Source organism: Elephas maximus, chromosome 7 (genome assembly GCF_024166365.1).
Source record: "Elephas maximus indicus isolate mEleMax1 chromosome 7, mEleMax1 primary haplotype, whole genome shotgun sequence".
Lineage (NCBI taxonomy): Eukaryota > Metazoa > Chordata > Mammalia > Proboscidea > Elephantidae > Elephas > Elephas maximus.
This window is the reverse complement of record NC_064825.1, coordinates 49,071,069-49,098,070: the sequence shown is the minus strand read 5'-3', so window position 1 is coordinate 49,098,070 and position 27,002 is coordinate 49,071,069. Positions and strand designations below refer to the sequence as shown.

Genomic DNA, 27,002 nt, shown 5'->3' with positions numbered 1-27,002 from the left:
ATCCCTCTCCAGCCCATTGTCCAGTCCAATCCATGTCTGAAGAGTTGGCTTCGGGAATGGTTCCTGTCCTGGGCCAACAGAAGGTCTGGGGGCCATGACCACTGGGATCCTTCTAGTCTCAGTCAGACCATTAAGTCTGGTCTTTTTGTGAGAATTTGGGGTCTGCATCCCATTGATCTCCTGCTCCCTCAGGGGTTCTCCTCTGTTGTGTTCCCTGTCAGGGCAGTCATCAGTTGTAGCCGGGCACCATCTAGTTCTTCTGGTCTCAGGATGATGTAGTCTCTGTTTCATGTGGCCCTTTCTGTCTCTTGGGCTCGTAATTACCTTGTGTCCTTGGTGTTCTTCATTCTCCTTTGATCCAGGTGGGATGAGACCAATTGATGCATCTTAGATGGCTGCTTGCTAGCGCTTAGGACCCCAGACACCACTCTTCAAAGTGGGATGCAGAATGTTTTCTTAATAGATTTTATTATGCCAATTGACTTAGATGTCCCCTGAAATATACTTGAAATATTTTAACAAGGGACTGAAGTAAGAGAGGGTGGTATGAGAAGAAAGTACCCCTGTACACCCTCTAATTCTACCAGGACAAAGATATTCCACCTCCAGACATTCCACAACCCTCTCTGCCCATCAGAGGTAACAGGTAATGCCTCTGGTTCCTTCAATCACGGAGGTACTAGGACCAGAGAAGAAATCAATAACTCTGTTAGTTTTTGTTGAACCAAGGCTAGAAGTGTAGCTATTCTGGGCTGACCCTGCACTTGCATTAATGGCCCGCAATATATACAGCTGATGCTGAGAAATGAGAAGGAAATCATGGGCAGAGAAGTGACACTAAAAGGATAATTCTGACAGAGGAAATGTAGCCCCTGCAGAACTTCCATGCAGAACGAGAGGAGTCAATTTTAAACAATCATTTTGGGCTTCTTTTCCTCAGGGGGTAAAATTAATAAAGGATCCAATTGATGTTGAAAAGTCTTATCAAAATGTCTCCAAATTTAGAGCCTGCCATGACAGAGGCTGGAAAGCCCCCAGCCACCCAAAACAACTCCCCAAAAAGTGAGCGACGTAGCTCTGAAAAGTCAGACTGAGCAAGCCCATGCTCTCAAGATCCCATGGGACACCACCAGGCGGCAGGAAGCCTGAATTTGGCTGCAAGGAATCTGAAGAATTTGGAGGTCCTGTTCCATTCTAATTTTCCCCCCAAGTGGTGCATATTTTACCATAATTTTCATCATAAGCAAAAAGTCTGACATTAGCCTGAAGGGCTGGGTAACAAAGTAAGTAAATAAAAACTAACCAAAGAGTGACTGAGGCCTACACTGCAGTCAGCACTGAGGGGAGCGCCACAGTGGACAAGAACACATGTGGGTCACAGTCACCGCACACAAGATACTTATGGCCTAGCTGGGGATGCAACACAGCCACACGCCAACCAGGGAGTGAACAAGACAGCATTATACGCAGTAAAACAACATTCCAGGTTAACCAGGAATGAGATAAGTGTGACTTGTGCCTTTGATTATGCCCTTCCCAACTGATTAAGTGAACAAGCTATGTTTCTTAAGAAGGAGGTATTTTCTTTTGGTTTCATTATAAAGAGAATAAGGAGGTCAAGAGCTCTGCTGTATGCTTACGCTGTATATAGAATACTTAATAACTTAAATACTTATGTAAATACGAAGATTAAAAACAACAAATATAAGCTGTCAACTTGGCCTCATTAGTTGTACCGTATGATCTTCCTCCATGTAGTTGGTGGTAACAATTCAGAGGGATGAAGATAATCCCAATGAAGCTTTTAGAGGCATGGTAATAGAGGAGGCTGCTCTGACATGTATGCCCGCTCTTGGGTGCTATGAAAGGTACCACTCTTAGAAATGTTTAATATTTTGAACTGGGTAGTAGTTAATATAAGTGTACACATATGTTAAACATTATTAAGCTGTACTTTTAAGATTAATGCACTTTATGTACTTTATATATGTTATCCCTCAATTAAAAAGAGAGAAAAAGAAAAAGAGAAGGAAGAGGGAAGGAGAGAGGGAAGAAAAGTGGGCGAGAGAGGAAAAGGGGAGAGAGAGAAACGAGCCCTTGGCAGTGAAGGGCTATATGGGCTATGGGCGCAGGCACAGCATACCACCCCACCTAAATGCTGGATTGTTCACTTCCCCAGATACGGGGCCCTCACGCCCTCTGACACTTGAACAATTGTTAAGCACAATTACAAGGAGGCGAGGCAGCAAGGGACCATCATCCTGAACAATGAACTGAATCAGGAAACCTGAGTTCTAGCCTGGGCTCTGCCACTTATTAGCTGTGAGACCTTGGGCAAGTCACGCTTTCTAAGCTTCTTTTTTTTTTTGTCTCATAAAATAGCAATAATAATCACTCCCTGCTAACTTCATAGTACTGATGTGAGGCTAAAAAATGGTGTTGTCCAGTCTTGTAGTCTCTAATTCTTGTGTCTATCTGCCCACTCTTCCCTCCCCACAGTTGCCAACAGCTGTAATTTAAGCTGTCACCATCTCTCACCTGAACTGCTACGACTGTTTCCTGACTGTTCTGTTTGTTCTTAAACCTACCCTCTGCAATCCATCCTCCAAGCTGCAATTAGAGTGATATTTCTAAGACCTACACCTAATCACAAAACTCTTTCTTAAAAACTTTCCATGGTTCTCCACTGTCTATAGGCTAACGTTTGAACTCCTTGTATGGCATTCAAAGCCCCCATGATCTAGTCCTGATGATCTCTCTAGCCTCCCTCTCATTGTGCTCACTCTCCAACCCTATACTACAGCTTATGGTTCCCAGAATACGCCAAGGAGCTTCACATCTCTGTGCTTTTGCTCACACTGCTTGCTCTTCCTGGCATGTATTTCCCCAGCCTCTACCTAGTAAGCATTTTTAATCCATCAGTCATGAGCTAAAGACCTGACTCTACTCTGAAGTCTTTTCTTCCCCCCACCCCTTGATCACAGTCCCCTCACATATCCCATATAGCTGGCTAACCCAGTTCCTGGGATCCTTACATGCCCCTGTACTTGTGGCTGGTCTGTGTCCCCCACTCAACTGTGTACTCCTTGAGAACAGGGACCTTGTCTTACTGGTCTTCAAAAGGTCAGCTTAGGGCCTGGCACAGAACAGTCTGTGAAGTGAAGAGCTCCATCCATACTCTCTATAAACTACTTCCATTTCAGATGCTTTAACCAGGAGGGTGAGGAAGCATGAGAGCCTCTCTTACTCTTTACAGAGTCTTCTGTCCAAGTTCATACATCCTGAGGCAAACAAAAAATGACTCCCAATAAATGATGAGAAACAAGTCTGCCATTAGCAAAATCAAAATAATGAAATTATAAGAGGACAGAGTGTTAGCATTTAAAGGGACCTCAGAGATCATCTGGAATAAAACAACTTTGTCTTATAAACTATGGCCTGGAGATATTAGCAAATTGCCCAAGATCACACAGCCCACAGCAGTGGCAAGGAGGAATTTCAAAGCTCATCTCCTGGAAGATGTGCCACAAGCAAATTCAATTCCAACATCCAAATAATTCAAGGTTAAATGTCAAGGAAGGGTACAGAGATTTTACGAAAACATTGTCCTGAGCAGCCCAGGTGAGGGTGGTAAAGGTGATAAGTCCCTCCCATGGTCCCTTCCTGTCTATGACAAAAAGGACCTAGTCAAGTTACACTGCTGGGACCCTCACAGGTGCCCAGAAGTTCCTGTGGTGCCTTGGGCCTGGAGTCCACACTGTCCACAGAACCCACTTCTGGTCTCTGGCTCATTAGCACACTTGGCCCCCAACTCTCACCCTCCAGGAAAATGCCCTGCAAATGAGTCCAGAGCTCAAGACCTCGGCTGAGGAGAGCAGATTGCACCTAAAGTCAACCAGGTCTTCAAACACGTCAGACTGCCGACAGAGATGAAAACGCTGACCCTGGGGCAGACTGGTTTTTGGGTTCTTACAGGCATCAATCAGGTACTCCTCCACAGGAGCTACGACTTAGCCAAGAATGGAGGCTCACACAGGCCCAGGAATTTTTGTTCATTTGTTTGAATTCAGCAGCCAGGTTAGGTGAAGGCTTCTGACCTAGGTCAGACATGAACCCCAGAGGTGAGGAGGGGAAGAGGCGCCTTTTAGTGCCATGACCTTCACTGCTGCCTGGGCACAGTTCACGTGTGTCTCCAAGCCATGATTCTGCACCATCAGATACGTTCCTGCATGCTTGAGGAACTGCTGCTGAGCCACCTGGGGAGCGCCCAAGCCGAGGGAGGGGGTTTGGGACGGGAAGGAGAGGGAGTCCACCACTGTCACAAGGTAACACAGTCATAGGCCGTAATAAAGATGAGGAAAAATAGCTCTCCTACCATAAGCTGAATGCAGGAACTGAAACTCTGTTGGATAGAAATGTTAGTTGAAGTTATCACTAAGAATTTGTGGAAAGATGTACACATTGCAGTTATATAAACAGACTTTGTCTTGAAATAGCGGTTTCCCCAGGCTACACAAGAAACAGTGAATCCAGAGGGTGCAAAGTGCATCTACCCTGGAGGAAGGTGACAGGCTTGCCATCCAGGAAAGCTCACGGAACAGAAGCATCTCCCTAGATGCCATGGCACCTTCCAGGAAGCTCACCCAGAAGTTGCCTAAATATGGGCAAGCCCAAGCTCCTACCCTTTCTTGTCCATGACAAGAATGGTTTTTAATTCTCCCAAGTACTGCAGAGGGACTTCATACGTGACACAGTCTTTAGATGCTGGAAGAAGTGAAAGTTCAGGGACAAAACTGCCATTTTCTGTGTCTGAAGAGCACAGCCCCAGAGAGCTAGGACTAATGCAGAGGCATTTCATTCCCTAGAGCCTCTGTGGTAGTATAAGGCTGTAGAAGGAGCATAGGCTATGGGGTCAGACAGACTGGGTTTGAATCTCACTCTATTACTTTTTTATTGTGAAACTTTGGACAAGTTATTTAACCTCCCTGAGCAAAACCGAAGGCAAGAAACTGTAGCTCACAAGGCTAAGGTGAAAATTAAATGTTTCTGACATGCCTTGCATAGTGCCTGGAACACGGCAGATGCTCAGAAAACACAAACTCCTTTCTCCTGCTCTTCCCCTGGTTCCTCATATGCAAAATGGGAATAATGTAATTTATACTTTACAGGGCTCCTATGAAATCAACTGAGACAACAGATGAAAATGTTTCATAAACAGATTTCCTGTGAGGAGGTATTTTACTTTTATCTATTTAGTTATCCTGTTTATCCTCCCTCTTCATTTTCAAGTCAGATTGCCATTAGCATGACACATCTTTTGGTCTCCAGATTCTGAAAACCAAGTCTCAGTTGGCTCCTGCCTCCTGTGGGGTCAAATAGTTCTTAAATAAGATCTCTGAAGTCATTAAGAGATTGGGGGAAAAAAAAAAAAAGCTCCAAGTGCTACACTGCTTTCAGAACCAATGCAAGAGTGAAACGTTTCCCTGTATCCTGGACAGATGACATCTTAGGGTACTCAGAGCTGCTAAAAATAGCTCTCTCTAAAGCAACTTCTTGGTCTCCTTGAAGCGGCTGAGAGAAATTTAAACCTGAGAGCCTGGCTTCTTTCTAGACTTCTAGCCCAGCAGGCTTCTTTCTGTATTACAAATAGGCTGGCTCTGGGAGGAGGCTCAGAGTAGCCTACACTGTCCTCTCTGACCTTCAGCCAGCTCCTCCATGGTAGAAGCTTCCTTCCCCACTGCAGTCAGGAGACCTGGTGAATGATGCAGAGGCCAGCATCCAACATATGAAACAGACCCAGGTGTGTGTATGCGTGTATATAAATGTGTGTGTATATTTTTTAGCTCAAAAGGGAAACTGACCTGCCCAAGGTCACACCAAAAGCAGTAGCGGAATTAGTGCTACAACCCAGATCTCCCAACTCCCAGTTTGGAACTTCTGACACAATGCACTAACAACTCTCTCTCCCTTGGATTTTATGGGGTTTTGAGAAAATGGTCTGGGTTAGTTTGGTCATAGCTTAGAAGTATTGTTGGCTTTCCAAAACATAAACATGAGGAAAACCAAGTTAAACAAGGACTGATTTTGTTTTAAAATTAAAACCTAACCAGTACTTTATAGATGCAAGGGGCTTGCAACCCCTCCATTTTTTGAGACTCAGGCTCCTCCTGTCTGCATTCCCTTCTCTCTTTAGCCTGGTTGCTCTAGTCTAACACCTCAATCTCCATCTGGCCAAATCTCTTAACTGTAATGAAGTAGTTAAGAGCACATGTGGCCTTGGTGGCAGGATACTTGGGTTTGTATCTTTGGGCTAGTTACCTAATTTCTTCAAGGTTTAGTTTTTCCATTTGGAAAATGAGGATAACAACAGTACTGACTTCAAAGGTCTGTTGTGATATAAAACAAGTTAATATCCATAAAGAGCTTAAAATAGTGCCTGGAACATAAGAACCATTCAATAAATATTAGCTATTTATTTCCTGTCCTTCCATTGCATCTTTCCAGCCAAACTTTAACCAGAAGTGCTGAATATTATGAGAAAACGCCCCAGTGCTGTGGATTAGAGCCATGACAAATTTACAAACTCCACCCTCAGAGGGGATCCAACAGTACATTTACAGGACCTTGTTATCTTTTGGTAGTTTCCTCTTCTGCTACTTACTCTCTCCTTAAGAACCCTTCCTCCAGCCTTGCTCACCTCTGTCTCAGCAATTTACACTAAGGATGTTCATCTGTGACAATTCCTTCAATCTCAGAGGAAGAGCTGCCCTCTTCCTGTGTGAGGCACCCCACCTCCACCTGCCACCTGACTCCCCAAAACAAAGAAAACTGAACTCTGGATTTCCCACCCCCACATCAGCCTCCTTGGGGCCTGGCTCCATCTGGCACCCCTTCTCCTGCATCTCTGTCTGTCCTCTCCACTTGCTCCTTCCCATCAGTACTTACTTAATCATGCTCATATCCTAAAAATCCCTTTTAGTTCTGCATTCCCTTCTAGTCAATGCCCTCTGCTCTCCTTTCCCTTGTAGCCAGGCTTCTTGTAAGAGTAGTCTGTACCTGCTAAATCTACTTCTTCAATTTCGAGTTCACTGTAGTCTGTTTCCAGCCTCACCACTTCACTGACACTGATTCCACTGAAGAAGTCATTGGTGGCCTCTTGACCAGAAAGACAATGGATCTTTTCTTCAGGACCGATCTTATCTGACCTTCTGCAACAATTTACCTCATTTTGTTTTAGACTGGATAGTTTACAAAGTTAATTTACAGATCTCACAGTATTTAATTACTTGATAATCAAAACTACAATAGCTTTTAAGATAAAACTTACCAAATCTGATTAAGTATTTTATCAGAGACAATTTCTGTAGCCTTAGTAAAGGAAATATATATTTTACTGATCAAAAGTAAATATAAACATAAAATAAAATACGCTGAGATGCCATTACAGATTTTCAGCTCATGTGTCACTGCTCCTCTCAAAAGCTCTTTCAGGGCAGTGACTACAGCTTCCTCAACTTTGAATCATCTACAATGTCTTCCAGAGTGTCTTGGGCATAACAGGGACAAAATAAATTTCTGTAGAATAATACATCTATGGAAGCTCTTTAGAGGTTAACGTCACTTATCTGCATAAAAAATTCGTTTGCTTAAAAAAAAAAAGAGAGAGAGAGAGACTGGTAACTTCATGCTGTTGTTTATGCTGTTGTTGTCAGTAGGTGCCACTGAGTCGGTAGCGACCCTATAGGACAGAGTGGAACTGCCCCATAGGGTTTCCAAGGAGTGGCTGGTGGATTCAAACTGCTGACCTTCTGCTGAGCAGCTAAGCTCTTAACCACTATGCCACCAGGGTTCAATGGTGTGTATATGTATATATAATGTGAATTATGATATAATTCCTGCTTTAGAGATGAAGAAATTAAGGTTCAGAAAGGTCAGCTGACTTCAAGATTGTTCATCTAGGATGTGATGGGAGTCAGGACTCAAATCTAGGTCTTCTGACATAGCCCACGCTCTTCTGTCCTTTAAATGTCTCATAAGAAAGGAAATGGCAGTAGAATGAGTTCTGGATTGGTACAGAAAAGAAAGAGGCTGAGAGACAGGAGATCTGCCAAGGGTTTTTCTAGTCCACATGCTGTTGGCTGATTCACTGGGTAATTGGGACAAAATACTGCTCCTCTCAGGATCTCCCCTATCAAGAAAAGGATTCACTGAACTGGAAGATCTCTAAGGCCTTTACAAGATTTCTAATTCTATAATAATAATTACTGAACAAGCAAATGGAGGTACCATCATGAAATTGGAGCCCTGGTGGTACAGTGGTTAAGAGCTGGGCTACTAACCAAAAGGCTGACCGTTTGAATCTACCAGCTGCTCCTTGGAAACCCTATGGGGCAGTTCTACTCTGTCCTGTAGGGTCACTGTGAGTTGGAATTGACTTGACAGCAACAGTTTTTGTTTTTTTTGCCTGCTTGTTTGTGTTTAATTATGACATTCAAGGTCTTTTCAGATTTGGCCCTTGCACATCTGTAGTTCAGACTTACCTATGATCCTCTCACATTCTATGCTTCAATCATTCCCACTACCTTCTAGGTCTCTAACCATGTCATATTCTCAGATCTCCATGTCTTTGCCCATGCCTGCCTTTGTGTGCTTAAAAAAACTCCAACTTCTCCCTCAAGTATCTATCGCTAGCCCCACTGAGAAGCCTCTCTTAAGTTTTCACACTCAGATAGACAGTTATTCCCTCCTCTCTTCTTGTATGTATTCTTTTTATAAAATTTATCACACCGTATTACAATGAATTTGTTTATATGCCAGGCTCTCAAGTGGACTGTAAGCTCCCTCAGACAAAGATGGTATCCTTGCATTTCTCCATCCTAATGTGGATGACATTCAACAAATAAATACTTGTTGAACAAATGAAAAGAAACTTATATAAAGCCATCCACAACACTGAGGTAGGTGGCTGCATTCTTCAGAGAGGTGAAGTGATTTGCCCAAGGCTTCACAACTAGTTGAGTTGAATAATCAGGATTCAAACCCAGGACTTTCTAACTGCACAGCCCATCCTCTTTCACCTACTCCTTGAGTGCTGAAGAATCGCTGAGCGTGAAAGGATTAAGATCAGTGTGGTAATATCTCTGTACCACTGCTCCTGCCAATCAGAACAAACCTTTGCGAGGTTTTCAAACCTACTTCAACTTCTATCCAAGGAGTATGGAGCCATTTTTATTTTTGAAAACAAGCAGCTAACCAGTTCTTTACCATCTGATGGCAAGTCTCTCACCTCTTCCAAATCCACACCCAGGAAGCCTGCCTATGTATGTGTGTATATGCATGTGTGTGTTTCCCAATGGCACCCTTAGGGGAAACTAAGCAAAGAAACAGATTTGGACAATGTTTGAGAGAGCAGAAAAGGTTCTATGAGGAGGGCACATGTCTTGGACATTCCAACAGAGGAGAGGTGGGCCAACCTGAAGTCTCAGGGAATATGGAGAAGGTTCTACTCCCACCCTGAGCTGAGGTTGATGGGCCCCAATTCCCAGAGGCGACTCCCAGGAGAATCAGATCTGGACAGGCTGAGCCCAGAGCAATTCAGTACAGGGCAAGGACAGCACATGTGTTTGCTTTTCTAAACAGAGCCCCACCTTCATCCCATTCACCACTGCTGTTCCCAAATTCTCCTCACCTGGAGCATAACTGGGACTATTGGTGGGGTAGAGACTGGGATTGTAGGCAGGAGCCGCTGCTGGGTAGGCCGTGGGGTAACCTAAAAAGAGACAAGAAAAGGCCCATTTAGTTGGGCAAGAAGAAACAGCAGATTTTGGAGGAAACAGAACCCAAGTCCCAAGCTTGGTCTTCAGCCTCTTCATGTGCCATTTCAGATAGCATATGCAACTAGCTTTTAGCCTCTCAGAGGAAAAGCCACCAATCCCACATTCCCAATATATGCAGATTTTTCATCCCTTTTTTAAAAAAGTACAAGAAGTATATATCTATATGGTCACTGTAAAAAATTCAAACAATATTGAAGTGTATATGCTAAAAAGAGTATGTTTCCTTTCACACCCTCGCCACAATACTACTCTCCTCCCCAGAGGTAACACCATTACCAGTTTGGTATCTATCCTTTCAGAAATAGTTTTCTATTTCTTTTATATGTATATATTCAGTGGTGTACTGATAAGTATTTAACCACTGGCTCAAGGGGATGGGAGTAGTGGGATGGGAGGCTAGGGTTGTGTGGAACAGCCATAGTCTTTGTAAATCCCACCAAATGCATAGTCCCACCATATGCAAATGAGGTGCTTGTGGCCCATCAAAGGGATTAGATAGTTTGCTAATAATGTAAACAAGGTGCACAGCACCCTTGTGAGATGGGACCATGCAAATAAGGTATACGGAACCCTAACAAGGGGATTGCTCAGTTTTGCCATCCTGCTAGGCTCAAAGGGAGACACTGAGAAAAGAGTTGTAACGTGAAAGTGAGAAATGGTTGGCACAGCAGTACCAAGAGCAAGAAGCAATGGCAGCAGAGACAGCAGAACTAGGACACTTGACAGGAGATGGCACAGTGGGCTTCCTGGCCCACTGAACAAGAGAGCTGAGCGCCTTTGGGCTGAGGCTTCCAGATAGAGTGGGGTGCCCCCAGGCATCTACTGGCAGAGCCAAAGAGCTTTGTAACACTTGCTGGAGTAGGGCAGTGTCCAGGCTGAGGGGCTAAGGGGCCAAGGGCTAGAGAGAGGCCTGCCTGCAGTCACAGCAGAAAGGTGGCTATTCTAACCGGAGAACTATATCCTGAGTATTTCCTGATCCTGAATTGTAACCTGTTACTTCCTTAATAAACCCCATAATTATGAGTATGATCTGTGAGTTCCGTGTGGCCAGTACAACGAATTACCGAACCCATCCGAGAAGTACAGAGTGCCCTGGGAGGGAGAGAGAGTCTCAGAATTGGTAAAAAGGTTGGGGAGAGGAGGTATGTCTGACCTCCATCTCATAACAATCAGTCTTGGGGTGTTGGTGCTGATAATGATTCTCTCTCTTTTCCCTTGTGGAGTTAGAAGAGGTCAGACACCTCCTCCACACCATTTTTACAGGCTGGTAACCCTGCTTTGTATTGTTTGCCAATTTCTGCCGTGTAAGTACAGATTTCATGGCTGAAATCTGTATTCAGCCTCATGTGAGAGACTAAGCAGACACAGATAATCACATCCCTGATTTTGTCTTTTCAGAGACCTTTTACTTTAGGGACAATTATAAAATCTTCCTACAATGTTTCCAAGTACTCCCACCATGGCCAGTTTCAAGCCACTGACATCACTGAATGAGTAATTACGAAGAGATGCTCAAAATCAGTTCTACAGAACCCACACGAGCCAGCTCCAGCCCACTACTGCGTATTATATATAGTTTTCCCCTTCAGCATTATAAGCATTTCCCCATGTAATTAAAATTAAAAAAAAATTTTTTTAGTTATCTTCATACTATTTCATTATGTGGATAACAAATGATTCAACCATTACCCTGTTTTTAGGCATTTAAGTTGTTTGCAAGTTTTCAGTATTATAAAAGCTATCAGAACAATCTTCTAACTAAACCTTTGGCTCCATCTCTCATTTCTTTTTTTTTTTAATTAACTTTTATCGAGCTTCAAGTGAACGTTTACAAATCAAGTCAAACTGTCACATATAAGTTTATATACACCTTACTCCGTACTCCCACTTGCTCTCCCCCTAATGAGTCAGCCCTTCCAGTCTCTCATGACAATTTTGCCAGCTTCCAACTCTATCTCTCATTTCTTTAAGAAAGAATTCTAGAAGTGAGATTTCTAGACCAAAGGACAGGGCTATTTTTAAAGTTCATCCATTCAACAAATATTTGAAGATCTACTATGTGTCAAATGGTGTCCTTATGGAGCTTACATTTTAAGGGAGTGGGAGAAAACAGACAACATACACTAAGTATAGACAAAGGACATCATGTTTGGTAAAGCAAAGGGTCAGCAGAAAAAAGGAAGACCCTCAATAAGATGGACTGACACAGTGGCTGCAACAATGGGCTCCAGAATAACAACTGTGAGGATGCAGCAGGACCAGGCAGTGTGTCGTTCTGTTGTATGTAGGGTAGCGAGGAGTCAGAACCGACTCGATAGCACCTAACAGCAACACAGACGAAGATTTTAGTACTCTGAACAAGAGAAAAAAGGGCAGGGTAAAGAGCATCAGAAGCGCCAGACGATCAGGGCAGGAAGGAAGGGCACTGCAATATTGAATAGTGATCGAGGTAAGACACATTGAGAAGTACGATTTTGGTAAAAACTTGCAGGAAATGACAGAGTTAACTAAGCAGGTAGCTGAAGGAAGAGCATTTCAGACCAGGGAAACAGTGCAAGGGCCCTAAATTGGAAGCATACAGGATACAGAGCATGTTCCAGGAACAGCAAAGAGGCCAGTGTGGGAGGAGAGGAGCAAACAAGGAGGACAGTAGTAGCAGAGGAAGTCAGAGGGATAAATGGCTGGTCAGTTCAAGCTGGGCCTTAATAGGCTACTGCAAGGACTTTGACTTTTATTCTGAATGAAACGAGAGGCCATAACAAGGTTTTGAGCAGAAGAATAACATGATTTGAGTTATGTTTGAAAAGGTACACTCTGATGTCTGTGCTGAAAAGGGGGGCAGGAATAGAGAAGCATAAAGACCAATTAGGAAGCTACTGCAAACTCCTGGCGACAGATGATAGAGCTCAGGATCAGGGCAATAGCAGGGGAGGTGATAAACAAGTGACATGCTGAGAGTCTTCACATACTTTGCCACACTGCTTTCTAGAAAAACTGTATCAATTTTTACTTCCACTAAACATGTAAGTAACTGTCTCACTGCTCCCTGTAGTTTTTTAATGCTCATTGGTATTTTGACTGACAATGCAAAGCTGATTTTAAAAAGTCAAAGATTAAATCCCTAAATCCCTAAAAGCTTCTTTAGGATTTGTGAATATTGGAGCTTTAATAATGTATCTTTGTTAATATGCCTTTCCCTAAGTTCTTTCCAACTCCAAAGAAATTTCATCTCTCTTTACCCTCAATGATTTTCTGCTTTCAGAAGAGGTAGCCAAATTATTGCCACCTAATTAGTAATCCAGGGTTCTGCCGCTTCTGGAGAAAAGGGTCAGGGGTTTAATCTGGGAAGCGATGTGATCCAGCCTCATGGCTGAAATCTGTATTCAGCCTCATGTGAGAGACTAAGCAGACAGAGATAATCACATCCCTAATTTTGTCTTTTCAGAGACCTTTTACTTTAGGGACAATTATAAAATCTTCCTACAATGTTTCCAAGTAGAATTATTTGTAGTTCACCTGAATTTGGCAGATTTCATAGAATGGCAGCACTAGATCAGGGCTAATGTGCTACAAGTCATACTTGTTGCTTGCCACTGAGTGGATTCCAACTCATGGCAACCCCATGTGTGTGGAGTAGAACTGCTTCATAGGATTTTCAAAGCTATGACCTTCCGGAAGCAGATGACCAGGCCTGCCTTCTGAAGTGCCTCTGGATGGGTCTGAACTACCAACCTTTCGGCTAGTAGTCAACCGCTTAACAGTCTACGCCACCCAGGGCCTCCATATAATTCACACTAGCACTTGCTATTTTCTAGTTATTTTCTGCTGGAACGACCTCCTCCAAGCATACTCTGAAGACTCTCCTAACAGGTTCTGCCACATCCACTTGAGCAGAATGCATTCCAGGTCCTGGTCCCCTCAAGGCTGCCTGGATCTGCTAAAACTCATCAGATGTAAAGCACAGTGAGTTGAAATTATATGCCATGTGTACTTAACCCACTGTTCATACAAAGGATTATTTTTATACCTGCTATTCCATTTGAGCCTCAAAATAACCTAACCTTATTTCCCCCACCCACTCTGTAGATAAGGAAACAGAGGCTCTGGGAGGTGTAGTGGCTTTTTTGACTAAGATTATTCAGCAAATCAGTGGTAGAGCTGGGACAGGTATCCCAAAAGCAATGCCTTTTTGACACCTACCAAATAACTACAGCTTGGTCCTTGGAAATAAGTCTCCCCCTTCTGTATTTATATTCTTTCAAGGTTAAGAGCGAAGAGATAAAATGAACACAAGTCAGCACTTTTCCTTTGCATCCCAAAGGCTGTAGTTGTGATCAGGTTTCCTAGGATTCTAATGTGTACATTTTAATTGCTTTATAGATGTCAAAACAATCTAATACCCTCATCTTGTTGTTACTAGGACTAGGACTGAGGAAATGTAAAGCTATTTTTTTTTTTATTAACTTTTATTGAGCTTCAAGTGAACGTTTACAAATCCAATCAGTCACATATAAGTTTACATACATCTTACTCCGTACTCCCACTTGCTCTCCTCCTATTGAGTCAACCCTTACAGTCTCTCCTTTCGTGACAATTTTGCCAGCTTCCCTCTCTCTCTATCCTCCCATCCCCCCTCCAGACAAGAGTTGCCAACACAATCTCAAGTGTCCACCTGATATAATTAGCTCACTCTTCATCAGCATCTCTCTCCCACCCACTGACCAGTCCCTTTCATGTCCGATGAGTTGTCTTCGGGGATGGTTCCTGTCCTGTGCCAACAGAAGGTCTGGGGACCATGGCCACCGGGATTCCTCTAGTCTCAGTCAGACCATTAAGTATGGTCTTTTTATAAGAATTTGGGGTCTGCATCCCACTGATCTCCTGTTCCCTCAGGAGTTCTCTGTTGTGCTCCCTGTCAGGGCAGTCATCGATTGTGGCCGGGCACCAACTAGTTCTTCTGGTCTCAGGATGATGGAAGTCTCTGGTTCATGTGGCCCTTTCTGTCTCTTGGGCTCTTAGCTGTCATGTGACCTTGGTGTTCTTCATTTTCCTTTGCTCCAGGTGGGTTGAGACCAATTGATGCATCTTAGATGGCCGCTTGTTAGCATTTAAGACCCCAGACGCCACATTTCAAAGTGGGATGCAGAATGTTTTCATAGTAGAATTATTTTGCCAATTGACTTAGAAGTCCCCTCAAACCATGGTTCCCAGACCCCCGCCCTGGCTCCGCTGACCTTTGAAGCATTCATTTTATCCTGGAAACTTCTTTGCTTTTGGTCCAGTCCAACTGAGTTGACCTTCCATGTATTGAGTGTTGTCTTTCCCTTCACCTAAAGCAGTTCTTATCTACTGATTAATCAATAAAAAACCCTCTCCCTCCCTCCCTCCCTCCCCCCGTCGTAACCACAAAAGTATGTGTTCTTCTCAGTTTTTACTATTTCTCAAGGTCTTATAATACTGGTCTTATACAATATTTGTCCTTTTGCCTCTGACTAATTTTGCTCAGCATAATGCCTTCCAGGTTCCTCCATGTTATGAAATGTTTCACAGATTTGTCACTGTTCTTTATCTATGTGTAGTATTCCACTGTGTGAATATACCACAATTTATTTACCCATTCATCCGCTGATGGACACCTTGGTTGCTTCCAGCTTTTTGCTATTGTGAACAGAGCTGCAATAAACATGGGTGTGCATATATCTGTTTGTGTGAAGGCTCTTGTATCTCTAGGGTATATTCCGAGGAGTGGGATTTCTGGGTTGTACGGTAGTTCTATTTCTAACTGTTTAAGATAACGCCAGATAGATTTCCAAAGTGGTTGTACCATTTTACATTCCCACCAGCAGTGTATAAGAGTTCCAATCTCTCCACAGCCTCTCCAACATTTATTATTTTGTGTTTTTTTCGATTAATGCCAGCCTTGTTGGTGTGAGATGGAATCTCATCGTAGTTTTAATTTGCATTTCTCTAATGGCTAATGATCGAGAGCATTTTCTCATGTATCTGTTGGCTGCCTGAATATCTTCTTTAGTGAAATGTGTGTTCATATCCTTTGCCCACTTCTTGATTGGGTTGTTTGTGTAGATTTTAGAGATCAGGCGCTGGTCTGAGATGTCATAGCTGAAAATTCTTTCCCAGTCTATAGGTGGTCTTTTTACTCTTTTGGTGAAGTCTTTAGATGAGCATCGGTGTTTGATTTTTAGGAGCTCCCAGTTATCGGGTTTCTCGTCATCATTTTTGGTAATGTTTTGTATTCTGCTTATGCCTTGTATTAGGGCTCCTAGGGTTGTCCCTATTTTTTCTTCCATGATCTTTATCGTTTTAGTCTTTATGTTTAGGTCTTTGATCCACTTGGAGTTAGTTTTTGTGCATGGTGTGAGGTATGGGTCCTGTTTCATTTCTTTGCAAATGGATATCCAGTTATGCCAGCACCATTTGTTAAAAAGACTATCTTTTCCCCAATTAACTGACACTGGGCCTTTGTCAAATATCAGCTGCTCATACGTGGATGGATTTATATCTGGGTTCTCAATTCTGTTCCATTGGTCTATGTGCCTGTTGTTGTACCAGTACCAGGCTGTTTTGACTACTGTGGCTGTATAATATGTTCTAAAATCAGGTAGAGTGAGGCCTCCCACTTTCTTCTTCTTTTTCAGTAATGCTTTGCTTATCCGGGGCTTCTTTCCCTTCCATATGAAATTGGTGATTTGTTTCTCTATCCCCTTAAAATATGACATTGGAATTTGGATCGGAAGTGCATTGTATGTATAGATGGCTTTTGGCAGAATAGACATTTTTACTATGTTAAGTCTTCCTATCCATGAGCAGGGTATATTTTTCCACTTAAGTATGTCCTTTTGAATTTCTTGTATAGGTCTTTTACATCCTTGGTAAGATTTATTCCTAAGTATCTTATCTTCTTGGGGGCTACTGTGAATGGTATTGATTTGGTTATTTCCTCTTCGGTGTTCTTTTTGTTGATGTAGAGGAATCCAAGTGATTTTTGTATGTTTATTTTATAACCTGAGACTCTGCCAAACTCTTCTATTAGTTTCAGTAGTTTTCTGGAGGATTCCTTAGGGTTTTCTATGTATAAGATCATGTCATCTGCAAATAGTGATAACTTTACTTCCTCCTTGCCAATCCGGATACCTTTTATTTCTTTGTCTAGCCTAACTGCCCTGGCTAGGACTTCAAGCACGATGTTGAATAAAAGCAGTGATAAAGGGCATCCTTGTCTGGTTCCCGTTCTCAAGGGAAATACTTTCAGGTTCTCTCCATTTAGAGTGATATTGGCTGTTGGCTTGCATAGATGCCCTTTATTATGTTGAGGAATTTTCCTTCAATTCCTATTTTGGTAAGAGTTTTTATCATAAATGGGTGTTGGACTTTGTCAAATGCCTTTTCTGCATCAATTGATAAGATCATGTGGTTTTTGTCTTTTGTTTTATTTATGTGATGGATTACATTAATGGTTTTTCTGATATTGAACCAGCCTTGCATACCTGGTATAAATCCCACTTGAACATGGTGAATTATTTTTTTGATGTGTTGTTGGATTCTATTGGCTAGAATTTTGTTGAGGATTTTTGCATCTATGTTCATGAGGGATATAGGCCTACAATTTTCTTTTTTTGTAATGTCTTTACCTGGTTTTGGTATCAGGGAGATGGTGGCTTCATAGAATGAGTTGGGTAGTATTCCGTCATTTTCTATGCTTTGAAATACCTTCAGTAGTAGTGGGGTTAACTCTTCTCTGAAAGTTTGGTAGAACTCTGCAGTGAAGCCGTCCCGGCCAGGGCTTTTTTTTTGTTGGGAGTTTTTGATTACCGTTTTAATCTCTTTTTTTGTTATGGGTCTATTTAGTTGTTCTACTTCTGAATGTGTTAGTTTAGGTAGGTAGTGTTTTTCCAGGAATTCATCCATTTCTTCTAGGTTTTCAAATTTGTTAGAGTGCAATTTTTCGTAGTAATCTGAAATGATTCTTTTAATTTCATTTGGTTCTGTTGTGATGTGGTCCTTCTCGTTTCTTATTTGGGTTATTTGTTTCCTTTCCTGTATTTCTTTAGTCAGTCTAGCCAATGGTTTATCAATTTTGTTAATTTTTTCAAAGAACCAGCTTTTGGCTTTGTTAATTCTTTCAATTGTTTTTCTGTTCTCTAATTCATTTAGTTCAGCTCTAACTTTTATTATTTGTTTTCTTCGGGTGCCTGATGGATTCTTTTGTTGCTCACTTTCTATTTGTTCAAGTTGTCGGGACAGTTCTCTGATTTTGGCTCTTTCTTCTTTTTGTATGTGTGCATTTATCGATATAAATTGGCCTCTGAGCACTGCTTTTGCTGTGTCCCAGAGGTTTTGATGGGAAGTATTTTCATTCTCGTTGCTTTCTATGAATTTCCTTATTCCCTCCTTGATGTCTTCTATAACCCAGTCTTTTTTCAGGAGGGTACTGTTCCTTTTCCAAGTATTTGATTTCTTTTCCCTAGTTTTTCTGGTATTGATTTCTAGTTTTATTGCCTTGTGGTCTGAGAAGATGCTTTGTAATATTTTGATGTTTTGGACTCTGCAAAGGTTTGTTTCATGACCTAATATGTGGTCTATTCTAGAGAATGTTCCATGTGCGCTAGGAAAAAAAGTATACATTGCAGCAGTTAGGTGGAGAGTTCTGTATAAGTCAATGAGGTCACGTTGGTTGATTGTTGTAAGTAGGTCTTCCGTGTCTCTATTGAGCTTCTTACTGGATGTCCTGTCCTTCTCCGAAAGTGGTGTGTTGACGTCTCCTACGATATTTGTGGAGGTGTCTATCTCACTTTTCAATTCTGTTAAAATTTGATTTATGTATCTTGCAGCCCTGTCATTAGGTGCGTAAATATTTAATATGGTTATGTCTTCCTGATCAATTGTCCCTTTTATCATTATATAGTGTCCTTCTTTATCCTTTGTGGTGGATTTAAGTCTAAAGTCTATTTTGTCAGAAATTGATATTGCTACTCCTCTTCTTTTTTGCTTATTGTTTGCTTGATATATTTTTTTCCATCCTTTGAGTTTTAGTTTGTTTGTGTCTCTAAGTCTAAGGTGTGTCTCTTGTAGGCAGCATATAGATGGATCGTGTTTCTTTATCCAGTCCGTGACTCTCTGTCTCTTTATTGGTGCATTTAGTCCATTTACATTCAGCATAATTATAGATAAACAAGTTTTTAGTGCTGTCATTTTGATGCCTTTTCATGTGTGTTGCTGGCCATTTCATTTTTCCACATACCTTTTTGTGCTGAGACGTTTTTCTTAGTAAATTGTGAGATCCTCATTTTCATAGTGTTTGACTTTATGTTAGTTGAGTTGTTACTTTTTCTTGGCTTTTATCTTGAGTTATGGAGTTGTTATACCTTTTTGTGGTTACCTTATTATTTACTCCTTTTTTCTAAGTAAAAACCTAACTTGTATTGTTCTATATCGCCTTGTATCACTCTCCATACGGCAGTTCAATGCCTCCTGTATTTAGTCCCTCTTTTTGATTATTGTGATCTTTTACCTATTGACTTCCATGATTCCCTGTTATGTCTGTGTTTTTTTTTTTTTAATCTTAATTTGTTTGTTTTTGTGATTTCCCTGTTTGAGTTGATATCAGGACGTTCTGTTTTGTGACCTTGTGTTGTGCTAGTATCTGATATTATTGGTTTTCTGACCAAACAATATCCTTTTGTATTTCTTGTAGCTTTGGTTTGGTTTTTGCAAATTCTCTAAACTTGTGTTTATCTGTAAATATCTTAATTTCGCCTTCATATTTCAGAGAGAGTTTTGCTGGATATATGATCCTTGGCTGGCAGTTTTTCTCCTTCAGTGTTCTGTATATGTCGTCCCATTCGCTTCTTGCCTGCATGGTTTCTGCTGAGTAGTCTGAACTTATTCTTATTGATTCTCCCTTGAAGGAAACCTTTCTTTTCTCCCTGGCTGCTTTTAAATTTTTCTGTTTATCTTTGGTTTTGGCGAGTTTGATGATAATATGTCTTGGTGTTTTTCTTTTTGGATCAATCTTAAATGGGGTTCGATGAGCATCTTGGACAGATATCCTTTCGTCTTTCATGATGTCAGGGAAGTTTTCTGTCAGGAGTCCTTCAACTATTTCCTCTGTGTTTTCTGTCCCCCCTCCCTGTTCTGGGACTCCAATCACCTGCAAGTTATCCTTCTTGATAGAGTCCCACATGATTCTTAGGGTTTCTTCATTTTTTTTAATTCTTTTATCTGATTTTTTTTCAGCTATGTTGGTGTTGATTCCCTGGTCCTCCAGATGTCCCAGTCTGCATTCTAATTGCTCGAGTCTGCTCCTCTGACTTCCTATTGCGTTGTCTAATTCTGTAATTTTATTGTTAATCTTTTGGATTTCTACATGCTGTCTCTCTATGGATTCTTGCAACTTATTAATTTTTCCACTATGTTCTTGAATAATCTTTTTGAGTTCTTCAACAGTTTTATCGGTGTGTTCCTTGGCTTTTTCTGCAGTTTGCCTTATTTCGTTTGTGATGTCTTGAAGCATTCTGTAAATTAGTTTTTTATATTCTGTATCTGATAATTCCAGGATTGTATCTGCATTTGGGAAAGATTTTGATTCTTTTGTTTGGGGGGTTGGAGAAGCTGTCATGGTCTGCTTCTGTATGTGATTTGATATGAAGTGCTGTGTCCGAGCCATCACTGGGAAACTAGTTTTTCCAGAAAATCCGCTAAAAAAAAATGCAGTCAGATCCCTATCAGAGTTCTCCCTCTAGCTCAGGCTATTCGGATGTTAATGAAGCCGCCTGGGGAGGGTGGGGGAGGGATCAGAGAGATAGGAGAGTAGCACCTCAGAATATAGCCAGAGTTGCTTGTCTTGCTTGGAATGACTATTATATCTGAGATTCCTGCAGGCCGCGTCGTCTATGTGTGCTGGCTGTGTGGAAATTGCCCCCGGGGGGTCTGGCCCGCTGAAGTCACGGTCAGATCCTCCGCTGCCAGCCCCACGCCCAATGTTAAGGTTCCCCTGCTGGGACAGTGCACTCTCGACTCCAAAATCAGTCGTTGCCTCCCGGGGACTTCTCGTCCCGCCAGCCGCGTCGCCGTGCTGCTCCCACAAACCGGCTGGGCCCCCTCCCGGAGTGAGTTCGTGGGCTAGGGCTGGGCCCCTTGTTTGTGCCGTCTGCTCCCCTGGGCTCTGCCCCTAATCGGGCGCCGAAGGTTACCTGACTGGTACGCTGGCTCCAGGCTCTGAAAACAATCGCTGCTTCCCCGTATTTGTTCGTTCTCCGTCTCTAAATCTGTGTTTGTTGTTCAGGGTTCATAGATTGTTATGTATGTGATCGATCCACTTGTTTTTCCGAGTCTTTGTTGCAAGAGGGATCCGAGGTAGCGTCTACCTAGTCCGCCATCTTGGCCCCGCCTCCAAGTATGGTCTTTTTATGAGAATTTGGGGTCTGCATCCCACTGTTCTCCTGCTCCCTCAGGGGTTCTCTGTTGTGCTCCCTGTCAGGGCAGTCATTGGTTGTGGCCGGGCACCAACTAGTTCTTCTGGTCTCAGGATGATGTAGGTCTCTGGTTCATGTGGCCCTTTCTGACTCTTGGGCTCTTAGTTATCGTGTGACCTTGGTGTTCTTCATTCTCCTTTGCTCCAGGTGGGTCAATTGATGCATCTTAGATGGCCGCTTGTTAGCATTTAAGACCCCAGATGCCACATTTCAAAGTGGGATGCAGAATGTTTTCATAATAGAATTATTTTGCTAATTGACTTAGAAGTCCCCCCAAACCATGGTCCCCAAACCCCCGCCCTTGCTCCACTGACCTCTGAAGCATTCAGTTTATCCCAGAAACGTCTTTGCTTTTGGTCCAGTCCAGTTGAGCTGACCTTCCATGTATTGAGTATTGTCCTTCCCTTCACCTGAAGCAGTTCTTATCTACTAATTAATCAGTAAAAAACCCTCTCCCACCCTCCCTCCCTCCCCCTCGTAACCACAAAAGTATGTGTTCTTCTCAGTTTATACTATTTCTCAAGATCTTATAATAGTGGTCTTATACAGTATTTGTCCTTTTGCCGCTGACTAATTTCACTCAGCATAATGCCTTCCAGGTTCCTCCATGTTATGAAATGTTTCACAGATTCGTCACTGTTCTTTATCGATGTGTAGTATTCCATTGTGTGAATATACCACAATTGATTTACCCATTCATCCACTGATGGACACCTTGGTTGCTTCCAGCTTTTTGCTATTGCAAACAGAGCTGCAATAAACATGGGTGTGCATATATCTGTTCGTGTGAAGGCTCTTATTTCTCTAGGGTATATTCCAATGAGTGGGATTTCTGGGTTGTATGGTAGTTCCATTTCTAACTGTTTAAGATAATGCCAGATAGATTTCCAAAGCATTTGTACCATTTGTAAAGCTATTTTTTGATTAATATGGAAATTAGAAATTACTTTCAGGAGAAATCAGGGGACTATTTTTGATACTACTTGATCTTTAGGAACTAGAAACAGCAGAGTGTGAAAAGTTAGGGGAACCTCCTAGAAATTAAATACTTATGCTTATCAAAAAACTTTACCAAGAGCTGGACTATAAGATAGACAATGACAATGATACTGGTGAGGAGTGAGCTTCTTGGCTAAAGTAGACACATGAGACTATGTAGGCAATTCCTCTCTTGTGGAGAGATGGGAAGGAAAAGGGGGACAGGAGTTGGGTGAATGGACATGGGGAATACAGGATGGAGAGGAGGAATGTGCTGTCTCATTAGAAGAAAAGCAGATAGGAGTACACAGCAAGGTTGTGTACAACTTTTTGTATGAGAGACTGACTTGATTTGTAAACTTTCACCTAAAGCACATTTAAAAAAAAAAAAAAAAAGCTTTACCAAGAGAGTAAGAAGAGAACCTATAGAATGAGAAAAAAATCTTTGGCAACAACATATCTGATAAGCGTCTAATCTCTAAAATATAAAGAAAACTTCAATGACAAAAAGACAATCCAATCAAAAAATGGACAAAGGACATGAACCAAAGGGTACATTCAGGTAGCCAACAAATATATGAAAAAGTGCTCATGATCATTAGCCATTAAAAAACCAAAAAAACCCATTGCCATCGAGTCGATTCCGACTCATGGCGACCCTACAGGTCATTAGCCATTAGAGAGATGCAAAGCAAATTACAATGTGGTAACATCTCATACCTGCAAAAATGGCAATGATAAAAAACAACGACAAATGTTGCTGAGGTTGTGAGGCAACTAGAACTCTTATACACTGCCGGCGGAATTGTAAAATTGAACCACCACTATGGAAAACAGTATGGTGCTTCCTCAAGAAGAAATATCTTATGATGCAGCTATCCCACTCCTAGGTATACATCCAAGAGATCTAAGAGCAGTGACATGAATAGACGTATCCACACCTATGTTCACTGCAGTATCATTCACAATAACAAAAAGATGGAAGCAACTTAAGTACCCATCAAAGGATGAATGGATAAACAAATTGTGGTCTATAAATACAATGGAATACTATGCAACTATAAAGAGTAATGAGGGATCTGTAAAACATCTTCTAACATGGAAGAATCTAGGGAACATTATATTGAGTGAAATAAGTCAATCACAAAAGGATAATATTGTATGGTCCCACTATTATAAAAAATCAAGAATACACACAGAAAACAACATTCTTTGATTGTTACCAGAGATGGGAAGGAGAGGGAGGGGGAATCACTTTCTAGATAGCAGACACTTGTTATTTTTGGTGATGGGAAAGGCTATACCAAATATGGGTGAAGTCAGTACAACGTGACCAAGGTAAATAAAGACATTAAGAAGTACACAAGAAAAAAAGGACAATTTCAGTAAATGCTATAACATATAACTTTGGAACAACAATAACAATAACCAAAAAATATGTGTGTGGTTACACAGGTAGATACTTCTGCTTTTATGCATATAAGAAGGTATATGCAAGTAACTGCACGTGCATGTAGAAGTGTATCTGCAGGCATATGTATATACACGCTCGTGTGTGCTGCGTACATGTCCACATATATAAAAAAGCACTTAGGAGGCACAGATACGGAGGCTTCCTAGATAGATCCAAACAACTCGGGGATTGGTTTACCGGGTTGGAAGGCTTAGGACCACAGTCTTGTGTGACAACTTAGTCAACTGGCATAATATAGTTCATAAAGACAATGTTCTACATCCTACTTTGGTGAGTAGCATCTGTGGGTCTTAAAGACTTGCAAGCAGCCATCTATTGGTCTCTACTCGTATGCAGCAAAAGAGAATGAAGGAAATCAAAGGCTCAAAGAAGAAAATAGTCTGTACGACTAACAGCCCACAGGAACCATGCCCTCTTCTAGTTTGAGACCAGAAAAACTAGATGGTACACTGCTACCACTACTGACCGTTCTGACCAGGGACGCGAGAGAAGGTCCCAGATGGAATGGGAGAAAAATGTAGAACAAAATTCAAATTCCTATAAAAGGCCAGGCCTCTGGACTGACAGAGACTAGAGGAACCCTGAAAACAATTGCCTTAAGATAACCTTTGAACTTGGAACTAAAGCTATTACCAGAGGTCACCTTTCAGTCAAAAAATATATGGGCTTATAAAATAAACAATATCATCCGTGAGTAATCAACTATATGAGACCAAACGGTCAACATTAACCCAAAAGATGAGACGGCAAGGAGGGGAAGGGAAGCTAGATCAATGGAAATAGAACAAACAGAATGGAAATAATGAGAATGCTGACACATTGTGAAAATTGTAACCAATGTCACACAACAACTCATACAAAAATTGTTAAATGGGAACCTATTTTGCTGGGTAAACTTTCACCTAAAACACAATAAAATATTATTGGGAAAAAAAAAAAAAGGAAAGAAAGAAAGGCTAGGGGAAGACTAACTCCCCAGCTCAGGAAGACGAAGAGGATTGCTCCTTTTTGGGCAGGGGCACACTTAAAGTCATTTTAAGTCTGAAAGGCATAATTAAAAAAAGAAAACTTCCTCCAAGGCCAGAGTGACCAAAACAAACAAACCCCACCCAAACCCACTGCTGACTCATAGCAGCCCTATAGGACAGAGTAGGACTGTCCCATAGGTTTCCAAGGCTGTAAATCTTTATGGAAGCAGGATGCCACATTTTTCTCCCACAGAGCAGCTGGTGGATACAAATGGCCCACCTTTCGGTTAGCAGCTGAGCTCTTTAACCGCTATGCCACCGGGGCTCCTTATCGACCAACTAAGGCAACTTTAATTCTCTCAAAATAAAAAACAAGACAAAAGAGGAAGGAAACAGTTTTAAATCTGTGGTTGTTCTGGGTATTGTGCTAGTCACTTCTTTATTTTTTAATTTTCACCCTACTGTTGTTGTTGGGTGTCATCTGGTAGATTCCGATTCACAGCGATCCCATTTGACAGAGTAGAACTGCCTCATCGGGTTTTCTTGGCTGTAATCTTCATGAAAGCAGATTGCCAGGTGTTTTTCCCACAGACTGCTGGGTGGGTTCAAACCACCAACCTTTTGGTTAGCAGCCAAGTACTTAACTGTTGTGCCAGTAAGCTAATCTTCACCCTAATGCCATGAAATGTATGATTCATGCCATTTCAGAGATTAGGATATTGAGGTTTAGATTTACATTACTCTCACAGCTAGTAAGTTGAATGGAGACATAACTCTATACCTACTGAGTGAGACAAAATCCATCCCTACCATCTTTCCTACCAGCCTCCCTACCTCACCTCAAAGCCTGCGTCTTCTCAGCGTAAATCTCAGAATTTGACTGCCATTTTCTTTCCCAAGATTCTTTTATCTCTGCTTTAAAACCAGAGAAAACAGGAAATTACTCTGGAGAGTCAATCTGGTCAAAAACAGTTCAGTTACAAAAAAAGCCATTCTACTCCCACTCAGTGTCCTGATATAGGTTATGCTCATGTTACCGAAAAATATCACACAGGCACTGCATTACAGAGTTGGAAGAGGTATTAGGGGTGATTGAGTCCAATTTGCAACTCAGCACTGGACTGCCCTTTACAGTGGCCCGCGTGGCTGGCAGCACGGCCTCCGCCAGCACACCCTTCTAATGATGGTATGCTCAGAACCTCTTTGGGCAGTCAAAGCTCCTGCTGGAGAGCTCTGCTGGCTAGAAAATTCTTCACTTTGAACTAAAATCCACCTTATTAGGAATCTTACCCTGAATACCTTCTCAGCCCTCACAAAACATGTCTGTTGCCTCTGCTCTAGGACAGTACTCTAGAGATAGGAAAATATCAATTATTCTTCCTGAATCCTCTCTTGTCCAAATTCAACAGACCCGGTTCCTTCAACCCTCCTCCATCCTGATTACCCACTTCTAGCGAGACATTAGTTTGCATATTCTCTTCCCTTAAAACAATTCGATTTTCTTCCTGTCTTGTTCACTATTCCGCTGATGATTTTGTCCTTACTCTGTGCCAAGCATAGTGCTAGGCTATTTACATAATTTTTTTTTTTACAGGCTAGTGGAAAATAATTTATTTTATTAATATAAATGCCTATGTTATTTTCCACTAGTCTCTAATCTCCTACATAAACAGCCTAGCACTATGCTTGACACAGAGTAAGCATTTGCTAGATGCTAACTCCGCTCATGGGTGATGACGAAGGCATCTGGATTAAATCACTTCAGGCCTTCACTAACTGCCTATCACCAAAATCTGGTTATGTCAATTCAATTAAAAAACAAAACATAAAAACATCAGGAGGAAAAAATCATCAGCGGAATAGTGAACAAGACAGGAAGAAAATTGAATTGTTTTAAGGAAAGAGAATATGCAAACTAGTGCCTCGCTAGAAGTGGGCAATCAGGATGGAGGAGGGTTGAGGAACTGGGTTTGTTGAATTTGGACAAGAGAGGATTCAGGAAAAATAACTGATATTTTCATATCTCTGGAGGACTGTCCTGGAGCAGAGGCAACAGACATGCTTTGTGAGGGCTGAGAAGGTATTCAGGGTAAGATTCCTAATAAGGCAGATTTTAGCTCAAAGTGAAGAATTTCTAGCCAGCAGAGCTCTCCAACTGGAGCTGTGACTGCCCAAAGAGGTTCTGAGCATACCACCATTAGAAGGGTGTGCTGGCGGAGGCCGTGTTGCCAGCCACGCGGGCCACTGTAAAGGG

At 41.9% G+C, this 27,002-nt stretch overlaps 1 protein-coding gene across 3 annotated transcripts in view; it reads right to left on the bottom strand.

The window, feature by feature from the left end:
- Positions 1–27,002, bottom strand: part of FAM168A (family with sequence similarity 168 member A) — a 229,236-nt gene that overhangs the window by 13,241 nt on the left and 188,993 nt on the right. For 2 of the 3 annotated variants that reach the window (XM_049889919.1, XM_049889921.1), the window contains 2 exons: positions 9,689–9,769; positions 4,376–4,402 (listed from right to left, as the gene is read on the bottom strand). In XM_049889919.1, the coding sequence (XP_049745876.1) occupies positions 4,376–4,402; positions 9,689–9,769 (108 nt within the window). The remainder of the gene's footprint in view (positions 1–4,375; positions 4,403–9,688; positions 9,770–27,002) is intronic. The other variant, XM_049889920.1, reaches the window with a different exon arrangement.